Source organism: Sceloporus undulatus, chromosome 7, assembly GCF_019175285.1.
Source record: "Sceloporus undulatus isolate JIND9_A2432 ecotype Alabama chromosome 7, SceUnd_v1.1, whole genome shotgun sequence".
Taxonomy (NCBI): domain Eukaryota; kingdom Metazoa; phylum Chordata; class Lepidosauria; order Squamata; family Phrynosomatidae; genus Sceloporus; species Sceloporus undulatus.
This window is the reverse complement of record NC_056528.1, coordinates 18,200,538-18,211,981: the sequence shown is the minus strand read 5'-3', so window position 1 is coordinate 18,211,981 and position 11,444 is coordinate 18,200,538. Positions and strand designations below refer to the sequence as shown.

Sequence of the window (11,444 nt, the reverse complement as noted above, 5' to 3'; positions counted from 1 at the left end):
AATGGCTTGGCGTCTGCCCTGCTCTCTCTTTACTCCTGGAACATAAGTTCAGGTGTGGTAGCAACTTTCAATTTAGATGTTCATCTTGAGGCAAGGATGGGTTCTGAAATCTGGGAACTCAATGCCCCAAAGAGGTTTTCTGGAACTGGAAGCGGCCCAAGAAAAATAAAGGTTCTCCCCTCTCAAAGACACCTTGCCACACACTGTTCAGTCTGCCCAGATTATCCTGTCCTAACAAAGTAGACCTGTATCCAGCTCTTCCAAATAAAGGTGTCCTTTTCCTCAAGATCCACAACTTTCTGGCTAGGATAAGACTATAAAAAAGGCAGCTCAGAGGAGAAGGCTTTGGCATTGCCATGGCAGTCGATGGTATGCTGTTAGGCTTGCCACTGTTCTTTTTCTTGAGTGGCAAGTTCTCCTGGCAGTAAACAACATCTGCCTGCCAACCTCACAGAGAACGCTGTGCCCTGAGCAAGGGACAAAGTCCCCGGAGAATGGCATAAAGGAGAGTAGACACTCTCGCATCAGCCATGTTGGAGAAAAGGAGCATCTTCCTGCATATAGACGGATGATCTAAACCAGACATTGTAAGAAAAAGCAAGAAGGAATGAGGAGGAGAATGTGGAAGCAGCTGGCATGGCTTCTGGGATACTTGCCTGCAACTGTGCAAAGCGGCCTTGTTCCTGATAAAGGTACGATGAGACTATGCAACCTCCATCCCTTTCTCTTATTTTTGGGGTGGTGGTGGCGGCAATGGTAACAAGGCAGAACTGTGGCTGGAAGAATGAGATGGCCTTAAAACTTAATGTCAGCATCCTTCCAGGAGCAAAGAACATGCCAAGCTAAACACACATGCACTAATATAAACAAACATACTCGCTAACATTTTGCAGATGAAAAATGGGACACAGGTGGCTGGGCAACACTGATGTGTGGTGACAATGTCAATAGATGTTAATGAGAAAGAACAGACAAGCTAGGAGAGGGAGCAGGAGTTTGCTGTTGCCTGTGCCTCCTGGGAAGGGCAAGATTCTGCCCCCTTTTCTTCTTTCTCTCTTGCTGTTAATGGAGTACAAACTACTTTTGCATTTTAAACTCAGGATGTACAGTACTGCAGCTTGGTTTTACTGAAGTAAGCTGAGGGCAAAGGGGAAAAGTAAGAAGAGAAAGAAAGTGAGACATATAAAAGCAGATGGAAAAATACACCAAAAGATTGTGGCTGTCCCTGTAAAACTGGGGTAGTTGAAGGGCATGAGGCAATGAGGCAAGCATTTCATAGACCAGGATCTTTTCCACACTGCAAAGGTATAGTACATTAAGTAGTTTGCATCCAGTTGCTCAGCAAAGAGGGGAGCGGTCAGAAACTTGTTCTTCCCAGTAGACTCAGGCAAAAGCAAACTGCTGCAGCTTCTCCTAGCAAACTCCTCCTATTTTTACTTTAATATTGAAGTGCTGATTTGCCCTGTCTCTTACTTTGTGTTTTTTGAAAGGCCTGTGCTGTAACATGCCACAGGGTGACACCATGGTGAATTAATTCACTAAGACTCCATCTGGTCTTCTGTGCCTCCTAAGCAGCAAACCAAGCTTCTTCATGGGCACTACAGGCTGGCATCTCCCATCCACAGCATGGCTGAGAAGCAATCCCTAAAGTTGGCATCTGAGTGCCCAGTCTGCTGGAACCCTTACAATAACACCTTCCGTACTCCCAAGCTACTCCAGTGCCACCACTCCTTCTGCATCGAGTGCCTGGCCCACCTGAGCCTGGTATCCTCACCCCAAAACCGACTGCAGTGCCCCCTCTGTCGCCACCCCACCATGCTCCTATCTAACCAAGCTGTCACCGAGTTGCCCACCAACGAGGCTGTCTTACATCTTCTGCATCTGGAGCCCAATCTCATCATCCTGGAAGGGAGGCAGCTGTACCTGAAGGAGCAGCACAAAAGCAGATACTTCCTACGCCAACCCAGGGTTTATACCCTTGACTTGGGCACAGAACCCAGCATGGACATCTACCCTGAGCCAGTGCAAACAGGGACCATCAGCCTACCTGACCGTATTCATTTGCGGGAATGTGCTCGTAACCCCCAACTTCGCCTTTTCGCTTACTTGATGGCCATCATCTTGAGCATGACTTTGCTACTCATCTTCTCCATCTTCTGGACCAAGCGGTTCTTTGGAGGCTTGGGATGAGGCTACAGTATGGGGGTTTTGTTCTGGTTTTAACCAAGGATTTATGAAAAGGAACTCCATAGTGGGTCTGATGGAAAAGGGGAGACTATGTGTGCCTCAGGTGTAGTAATCTGCTTTCTGAACATGCTTAACTGAAGCCAAAAGCACTTGACATCTGCTGTGCCAAAGGCCTTTGCTACAAGCAGGTGGCAAGCCATCAATAGCCAAGAACGTCTATCATACTGCTAAAGCTTGTACAAACTATATTTCCTCTCCATTGACCTAAGTTCCAAACCTTGCTCTACCTCAAGACATTTCCAGTGTGGGCACACTATAGTCCTAGCAGCCAAATTACGCAGAAATCAGACCCATCTTTGCATTCAAGGTGCAGTTTTTTGAAAGATGTGAAAATTGCTTCAGATGGCATCTATGTGATAATTGTTAGGATCCTGATAGAAAGGAAGAAGGTATTTCAGACTTTGCTTCCCATACTGAAATCCTGAGCCTTATGTTGTTGTTATGCGTCTGCAAGTAGTCCCTTACTTAAGGTGACCTATCATGGGCTTTTCTAAGATTTGTTTAGAGGGCATTTATCACTGCCATCCTCTGAGGCTGAGAGTGTGTAAACTGCCCAAGATCACCCAGTGAGTTTCTATAGGCCTCTCTTAAACGTAGGATATGCTTGGCATTGAAGCCAAAAGGGGATTTGAAAAAAATATCATTTTCCTCTCAGTTCAAACATAACACCATCAGATTTGCTGTCATACGGTTGGTTGCCTTTGGATAACTATGCAAGTTGAATGGGAGGACTCTTGTTTCCCAGCAGCCTAAGAGGAGAGGCATTAGAAATGCAAAGAACACATTCTTTGTGATTCAAGCAGAAGGCCTGCTTTAATATATTTTTTTAAAAAAACAGTCTCTGTCCAACAGAGAAGGCACCCCAATCCTAAACACCAGCAGAGCGACCTAAGAAGTTACCCTCTGTTTGTGCTTCAGATATCACCAAGGGTGGGTATGGAATTGATACATGCTGGGGAAGCCACTACCCGGCATGCTGGCTGGCTGCTGAGGTGGCTTTTTTATTTTGCAGTTGCGGTAGTCTAGGGCTGAAGAGACAAAGCCCAATGTATGAGGAAGAGATGTGGGAAAATACAAAAATAAAGATACTCTCAAGAGAAACTCTGCTTGGTTTGATGAGGGTGCATGGAACATCTTTAGGCTCTGTCCTTGGAACTCCAGCAAGCCAGCCACAGTCCCCAGTAGGGAATCAGCATGGAAGCCAGCAATGGCTCTTTGTGAACCCAGCTTGTTACAGTTTGAGTCTTCCTTTGTTACAGGATCTGGAAAAGGCCAGTTCAGCAGGAATCCCGGTTTACTCTGCCATCCAAAGCTTAAAGGTTCGGTCGTAAGAGCATGTTGCAATCAGCTGGCCATCCTGGGAGATATCCAAACCCATCACTTTGCCCTCGTGCCCTGCCAAGGTTTTCAAAGGGGACCAGCCAGGGTGTGTCCAGACCTTTGCTGTGTTGTCATAGGCTCCAGTGAGCAGGAAGTTGCCATGATTTGCTAGTGAGAGTAGGGAAGAGAGAGAACACTACGTGAGGAAGAAGAGGAGTGCTTACGGTGCTATATAAATAAACAATAATAATAATAATAATAATTATGCTCAAGAGAATGGGAGAGCTGATCTCTCAGATACATGAAAAAGAGGCTCATCTAGAAAAGGGATAGGGATCCCAACTCCACCGTCAAGTTTCTTGTACCCTTATCAGTGATTGGAAATAACATTCTATTCACTCTGGACAAAGCCACTTAAAATACTTTGCACTACAAAATGGAAAGCTATTGTTTCTGGAAAATTTACTCTCCCCTGAAGCATGAAGATTGTGACTAAACTCAGAGGAAATTTTTAGGGATGTAAATGCCCAAGCTAACCAAGATGTCCCAGCACTCCCAATCCAATGAACCCCAGCTGCATAATCCCACTGGATTCTGCTGGAGCTCCCAGGCAGCTGTTGAGACTTACGTTCAAACTTAACCCCTGTCACCAGGTTCTGATGGGCAGGGATGGTATAGATGCATTTCCTCTGGCGGAGATCCCACACTTTACAAGTGTTGTCACCACTGCCAGTGGCGATGTGATACCTACAGTAAGAGAGAAGGAAGAATTAAGTTTCATTTTGTTTTTACATGTGCCAAAATTAAAATGTACACTTCATCCAGCAATGGCCAAGTGGCTCTTACCCATTTGGGGAAAAATTAATTCCATAGATCTCTTTGAGATGACCTTCCAAAAACATGATACAGCGCCCAGTGCGTAGGTCCCACACACGGCCAAATGCATCAAGGCCACTGGAAGAAACAGAAACACACTGAACACATACATCAGCCTTCCAAAGTTCTCACCCTGAATGGAATTTGATTTAAGACTCTCTTTGTCTCATTGCTCTCCAGATTCATTATGGCCTGGGGCTCCTTAACACCACAAACTGGTAGTCAGTGTTGCATCTGTAAACCAAAACTGAATTCAAGCAAGACAGGTCAGCTCACCTGCAGTATAATCAGTTTCACTGTCTGCAAGAGGTTTGTGAGGAAAGCTCAACTTTAAGGTTTTGTAGGCAGAAGCCAGATCTGAACTATTCAGCCAATCAAACACGGCAAAGGGAAAAATCTAAGTAATAAATTTGCAAGCAAGCTGAAGATGAATATACTCAAGATACTAATTTGCACATGAAAAACAATGAGGCAGTAACTCTTAAAGTCTCCTGTTGAACTCCAGCAATATCATCTTGATGTTATGTTAACTTCTAGCATACGTTCATGAATACAGTCAAAATATTAGAATTTCTATCCTGGCTTTTGGGAGGGGCAACACAAGTAAAAACATGGCTAGGATCTTCTAAAGAGAGCTAGTGTGTATAGTGGTATGGGTGCTGGACCAGGATTCTGAGACTAGTGTTCAAATCCCTGCCTGGCCATGGAAATCTATGTCCAGGTTACCTTGAGCAAATCATGTTCTCTCAGCCTCAGAGGAAGGTCATGACAAACCCCCTTTGAAGACACCTTGCCCAATAAACACTAGGATAAGGTTGCCATAAGTAAGAGCCCACTTGAAGGCACATAATAACAATAACTAGAATCTTCTAAAAGTAGGAGCACCAGTTTTAAGATGGCCAAGAATGAGCATCACCATTGTTTTCTGCATGACACTTGCTCATGAATATTCCAGAGCATAATGCTGTGCACACATGTAGACCTACCCAGTGCCAGAAAGGGAACCATCAACATGGAAGGCAATGTCATAGACTCCTTTGCTGTGGCCCTCCTGGTGCAGAATCTCCTCTTGGGCCTCCAGGTCCCACAACCGCCATGAGTGGTCATAGCTGCAAACATAAAACCAAAAAGGAGATAGTACCAGAGCTCATACGCCTCCTCTAGTAAGATTTTTCCATCTGCAGAAGTTCAGGTAGATGGCTGGACTGCTTATTTTGACCCCATCTGTGGAAATGAGACAACATCTGTCCATCTTTGCTTTTGAGCATTTGTTCTTGCTAACCCTCCAGGGCAGGGAAAGCAGCAACTCCCATTATTCCTAATCCCTGGCTATGCTGGCCAGGGATGAGGGGAACTGTAATCCAACAAAATCTGTAAGGCCATGAATTCTGGTTCAAGAAAGCTGCTACCAGCAAATATTAATCTTCTAGCCAAGCCAGCATAAGACAGTTTCTCATAAGTGGTTCTCGGCATTTAAGCTGGGCTGGGATTTAGCAGAGCAGCCTACTACTAAATACACACATAGACACCGTTCAGTAAGAGTGTAAAAAAAAAAATCCTTACCAGGTGGTACCCAAAAATCTGCCTGAAGGATGCCATGCTACCCGTGCCACTCTAACCGTGTGCCCTTCGATGTCAGCCACTGGTTCATCGCTGAAAGAAATGCAAGGATGGCCTATTGAGAGTTACTGATGATAAAAGCTATACAAAAAGAGGTAAATAATATGTCATAAAAAGAAATAAAGTTTCTAAATATTGTTGCAAGATATGGCAGGGAGAATTTTGCTTCACTAGTAACAACTGTATTAGCAGCTTGCTTACTTCACAACATAAAATATGTATATTGTTTACTGCACTGCCCCCCTGTGTTCTGTTTCCACTGTTAATTGAAACATAGTCACATGCAAAAAAAAAGGGGTGAGAATCATGCCACCCTTCAGATGTTTTCAGTATGCAACTCCCAGCATTCTTCACTACTGGGTATGTTGGCTAGGACTGTTCTATGTTGAAGTCCAACAATAGATGGAGAACCACATGATTCTAACTCCTTAAATAAATGATACTGACAGATTGGCTACAAAAAAAGTCACAGGCTCCTCAGGACAATTCTCACTGCTGTTTCCCTTCACTACAATCACTTTAGCAAACTAATTATTAATAACTGTTCTATTAACTTTCTATGATAGTTTATTTAGGAATCCACTAAATTAAATTGATTATCCATAATTTTTTAGTTTTTTCCCCCATGTGCGTAATTTCTACTTTGTACATCATGTACCTGTCTGCCGTGGATCAATAATCTTTATGTATTAGGAATCATTGGTTGTTTATAGTTGTGCATGCTTGGAAACCACCACAACTTGACAAACATCTTTCCCTAGTTCCACATTTGTACAGACCTGCTGTAGCTGCTCATGTGCCCTTTCCACTTTCCACATCCTTTGTGTTGAATTTGTGACCCCAGTTCTATAGATAAAAACAATTATTTTCTCCGACTGAAAAAGGCAGGACTGAAAACCAATTTTCAGACTAGAACAACTAAGCCCACAGGTGTACCAGCATTAAAGCCTCTTGCTCACAACAAACAGTATTAGAGAGAAACAAATATATTCCCTATGAGCCCAATTAAAGACAGGGTCTACTCTCTTTCTCTGTGCTCCTCTGGATGTGTCACAGAGAAAACCAGCCGCATTTCTCCAGATGTGCTCTGTTGGAACAACCCTAGATTTCACTTAGTTCGATGTCACTAACATTGACTTCAAGGGAGCAGACATACCTTTCAAGACTCCAGAGCTTGACAGAGCCGTCAGCTGCACAAGAGGCCAAGTTCACATCCTTCTTGTCCAAGGAGACAGTTGCTTTCGGATGGAAGACAATTGCCCCAACATTTGTGTTGTGTCCTTGCGAAGAAAAGAAACAGCCAGACAGGGAGTCAGTCATTCCTCGATTGCTCCTGTGTAACAGCCTTCCCCTTTTTTGTTGCACCCATGATCAGGATAAAAAAAGGATCTCTCTTAAATCTAGTTGCAAGATGAATGCTACTGAAGATTAAAACCAGTTCTGCAAATGATTTCCCAGAAAGGAATACCACTTCACTAAAAAGCATGGCAGAAAAAAGGGTAAAGAGAAAATAACAGAGTGCCACTCCCAAAACACACTGTCTCCTGCCCTCACCCTGGCAATCATTCCAATGCTTTATATGAAAACAGAGAAAGGCAGGTCAATTCTGGAAGGGGACAGGGGAGACACTATACCTCGCAAAGTGTGGATGAGATTGCAGTCTGGCACTGACCACAGCTTGCAGAGGCCACTCCTGTGGATGGAAAGGGATGAAATCACATGGGAGATTTTTGTTTTGTTTCTTACAAAACAGTCTGACCCCACCATTTATTCTTCACAAACAGCTTTTATGGCAACTAATGACAGAAAACACCAGTTAGATTCCCATCAGTGTCTTACATGCATATAATTTCCCCTACAGAAGTGGATGTTTTTCTCTCATGTGAAATGGCTGCACTTAGTTCAAGGAGTGTAAGCAGAGTTGCATATATGGTACCATTGCACATGGATGTACACTGTGTATGGATGGGCATGGCGCATTTGATTGTGCATTCAGTTCTACTTTTGGTGCCTTGGTTCAGTTTTGAAACATCAACAGTCACACAAGGGTTGCGTAGCACAATTGATGAGTCACTCCACATGTGGCGATTTACATGATGCTATCCTTGTGTGGGATGTCAGTCACAGTAATAAGTAATGTTATATAGACACAAACCCAAAGAAGCAGGAATATTTGGGGATTAAAATGAACACAAAGCAAAATAAAAAAATAAATATGTCAAATTACTATCAGCTTCAGCATAATAATAAGAATTCCAGCCTCAGTATCTTGTAGATTAATTAATTAATTAACAGTCCTTGTAATTTCTCCAGCACAGATGAAAGAATAAGCAAGACTGAGAATTGATGTAAATGGTACAAAACTATTTTCTTACCAACAGGCTGTAGCCAGAAGCTTTGAGTTGGGGCTGAAGTGGCAGAAAGAAATGGGGCGGTCATCTCCGATCTGGCTACAGAAATTATTCAAAGACTGAAAGAAAACAAAAAACAGAATTTGCCATCAGAAGGATTAAAAGAGTTGCCTGGGGCAAGTAACACACTCGGCCGCAGAGGATGGCAAAGGTAAACACACTCTGAACAAATCTTGTCAAGAAAACCCCATAATAGGGGTTCACCAGTGGGTTTACCTTTGCCATCCTGTGCGGCCGAGTGTGTTACTTGCCCCGGGCCACTCAGTGGGCTTCCATGGCTGAGCAGGGATTTGAAACTTTGTCATACTCATAGTTCAACGCTCAAACTATTACATTACACTGGAGAGGAAATTAATTCTTTTCTCATAAGCTAATGTAAAGCTTGAAGTCTCTGGTGCCTTTGGGTTGCTGAAGGATACTCAGCATGGCAGACAGTCCTACCTACCCTCAGAGATTTGTGCAGTTCTTGTTTCTGGGATGTCCGTGTGGCTTCAGGGACCTCCTTGAGCAACCGGGCTTCATCCAATCGATTTACTGCCCTGGGATGGAAACCAAAACAGATGTAATAAGGTCCTCTACCATTAAGCTGGAGATGCTTAATGGCTACCATTCTTGCTCACAACTAGCCTGCTGGTATTCTCAGGGACAAGTCTTCTCACAGATATAATTTGTCTTTTGGCATAAGGTTGAAGCCTTTATCTTCCAACCTCCAAAGAAACAATAAATACAAAGACATCCATCAACCTGCATCAACGTCTCTCCTGACAATTTTCTTACCGAGGGAGTGAGTAGTTTGCGATCCACAGCCTGGCAGTCTTCAGTGTATTTGGTCCTTCGTGGTACCAGGTTTGCTGATACTGAGAGAGACAAAGCAGCAAAGAAAACAAACATCTCTCATGAGATTTGGCAACTATACAAGCTTCCCTTTTCAAAGTGGCCCTCAATTCAGCTGCAGTTGGCGTTGCACTAGATAAGGAATTTGCCTTTCATCTCTTTCAAAAGGTGTAGATTATCAGTGATCATTTAGTCCAAATCATGTCAAGTCTAATTTTCAGGGTCAATGCATATTGCACAAAGAAAATATGGAGGCAATTTATATTCTTCATCTTAACCATCTGGCTACTTCCATTCATATTCAATAGATCTGTTTACTTGTTTTTGCAGGGAGTCTTTAATCATTAATATCAAGTTTTAATTTCAAGTGATTATGGCAGACATTGAAATGGTTGGAAACATTAACACATGGAATGGGCACACCTTTGTTAGAAATGTTGCCTTTATTTCGGTATTTATTTCTCATAGCAGACAGCAAACAGAAGAAGCAACAAAGAACTGCAAAGTACACCGGAAAGTTTCACCTGAACACTGTAAATATGAACAACGGCAATTTCACAACACACTTACCTCCTCTTTGGTTTTCTTGGACTTCTCGTCGTCTTTTTTGGTTTTCTTCAATGCATCTGTGCCAACCACTGAGAGAATATTCCTTAGCCTGCCAAGAAAGGAAGTCAACATTAGACTCATGTTGTTTATAGGTCAAACCAATAAAAGGGCAAATGCACGCTCTTGCCTACCTTTCTCTCCTTTCTGCAGGCCCCTCTCCAAACAGGGTGATGGGTTCTCCAAGGGCTCGCAAGCAGGCCTTGACCTCTGAGTCATCTGTGGAAACGTTGATTTGCCTGGCCCGCTTCCTGCGCTCAAACTCTGCCAGTACTTCTGCCTGACGCTCGCTGATGTGCTCCTCCAGGTCAAAAACCTCGCCTGATTACAAAAGGAAGATGGGTGGTTACAGTAACTGTAAACCAACTGTAAACCAATTGCACTATCTGACTCTCACAGAATACAAGGCAGGCTCTGTTTGATTCGTTGCAACTGAGCTGCAAGGAAGGATTAGAAGTGGTAGGTCTCAAGCTACCCTTCTCCCTCCTGGATGGAGACAGCCTGACCACAGCCTGAAAAACCCACAAAGAGGTATGGATGCTGGCGGTGAAAGCCTTCGACTTCACACTGTCAACTGCTGAGAGAGTGCTGAGTTCACTGCTAAGCAGTACAGAAATGTAAATGCTATTACTACAAGAGCAAACAAAGAATATCAAAGTGTGCAAGCAGGACTCATGTCCCCAATCCCCAGCAACTATAAGAACTGTGCAAGCAACAAAAATCCACCTGCTGTCTGTTCTCAGTCTTCATATCTTCTGCATCCTCAGAATGGGGGAGAAAAGTCACTTTTCCATGCCATTGGGCAGCTGTTAACGTTTGGCCATGAGGTCCAGGAGGACTCCATGAACCCTATGTCTGCTGGCAAAGGCCAAGCTCATTACGACACCATTTGGTGAAGAATGAATGGTAAGCATTCCAAAGAAAGCTATGAAACCTCCATCCATGGAAGTGTCCCTGCTTTGTCTTACCGCTGGTGACATTGATGTTTCCGGCTTCAATCGCCGCCTTGACCGCATCCTTGCCCATCATCCCGGACTCCCCTTTGAGGATGCGCTCACGCTCCTTCTCCTCCAGGCTCCCATAGAAAATGGGGCCCTTCTTGGCAGGAGGGCCATCTCCGTCATCCGAAGCCTTTGTCTTTCCCAGCTGCAAAGAGGAAACTCAGCATGAAATGTGCCTTTAGGTCTCGCAGAAGAGAGCATATGCACTGTACAAACAATGGGGCCTGAAACTGCTTTAGGTGATGTAGTTCCCAGCTGTGGAATCCTGGGATTGGTAGTTTCACAGGGTCTTACAGAACTACAAACCATACATATATACAAAACCATATATAAACCATACATATATAGGACAAACATTAACAATGCTGTAATCATTAATGCTTACTGCTGGGCCCCTCGAGGCAGCCATTAAATTGCTCGGACGTCTTCCCTCCACTCAAGAAAACCTCCACAATGGATCCTCAGAAACACTTCCGGGGCATTAGCTGACTGTCAACCAATCACGTCCTTCCGTTCTATTCATGCCGCG

The 11,444-nt window shown here is 43.9% G+C and overlaps 2 protein-coding genes across 3 annotated transcripts; one reads left to right on the top strand and one right to left on the bottom strand.

Moving 5' to 3' along the window:
- Positions 1–489: 489 nt before the first annotated feature.
- Positions 490–3,041, top strand: RNF183 (ring finger protein 183). 2 transcript variants are annotated; one of them, XM_042480294.1, is made up of 2 exons: positions 490–692; positions 1,514–3,041. In XM_042480294.1, the coding sequence occupies exon 2, from the start codon at positions 1,627–1,629 to the stop codon at positions 2,188–2,190; it is 564 nt and encodes a 187-aa protein (XP_042336228.1). In that variant the 5' UTR covers positions 490–692; positions 1,514–1,626; the 3' UTR covers positions 2,191–3,041. The 2 variants fall into 2 exon arrangements, with proteins under 2 accessions (XP_042336228.1, XP_042336227.1); XM_042480293.1 differs by having other exon boundaries at positions 1,491–3,041.
- A 9-nt stretch (positions 3,042–3,050) lies between these two features.
- PRPF4 (pre-mRNA processing factor 4) lies at positions 3,051–11,422 on the bottom strand. Its single transcript, XM_042480291.1, has 14 exons — positions 11,301–11,422; positions 10,883–11,060; positions 10,049–10,235; positions 9,879–9,966; positions 9,252–9,331; positions 8,920–9,013; positions 8,439–8,533; positions 7,698–7,756; positions 7,220–7,343; positions 6,007–6,096; positions 5,430–5,552; positions 4,414–4,521; positions 4,196–4,314; positions 3,051–3,735 (listed from the first exon to the last, which is right to left on the bottom strand). The coding sequence occupies exons 1-14, from the start codon at positions 11,322–11,324 to the stop codon at positions 3,542–3,544; spliced, it is 1,563 nt and encodes a 520-aa protein (XP_042336225.1). The 5' UTR covers positions 11,325–11,422; the 3' UTR covers positions 3,051–3,541.
- Positions 11,423–11,444: the final 22 nt, after the last annotated feature.

Coding starts and splice junctions, on each gene's coding strand:
- RNF183 (XM_042480294.1), top strand. CDS start 1,627: ATGGCTGAGAAGCAATCCCTAAAGTTGGCATCTGAGTGCCCAGTCTGC.
- PRPF4 (XM_042480291.1), bottom strand. CDS start 11,324: ATGGCTGCCTCGAGGGGCCCAGCA. Junction 9,332..9,878: donor CCAAGAAAACCAAAGAGGAG/GTAAGTGTGTTG, acceptor TGTCTCTCTCAG/TATCAGCAAACCTGGTACCA. Junction 6,097..7,219: donor AAGCTCTGGAGTCTTGAAAG/GTATGTCTGCTC, acceptor CATTTCTTTCAG/CGATGAACCAGTGGCTGACA.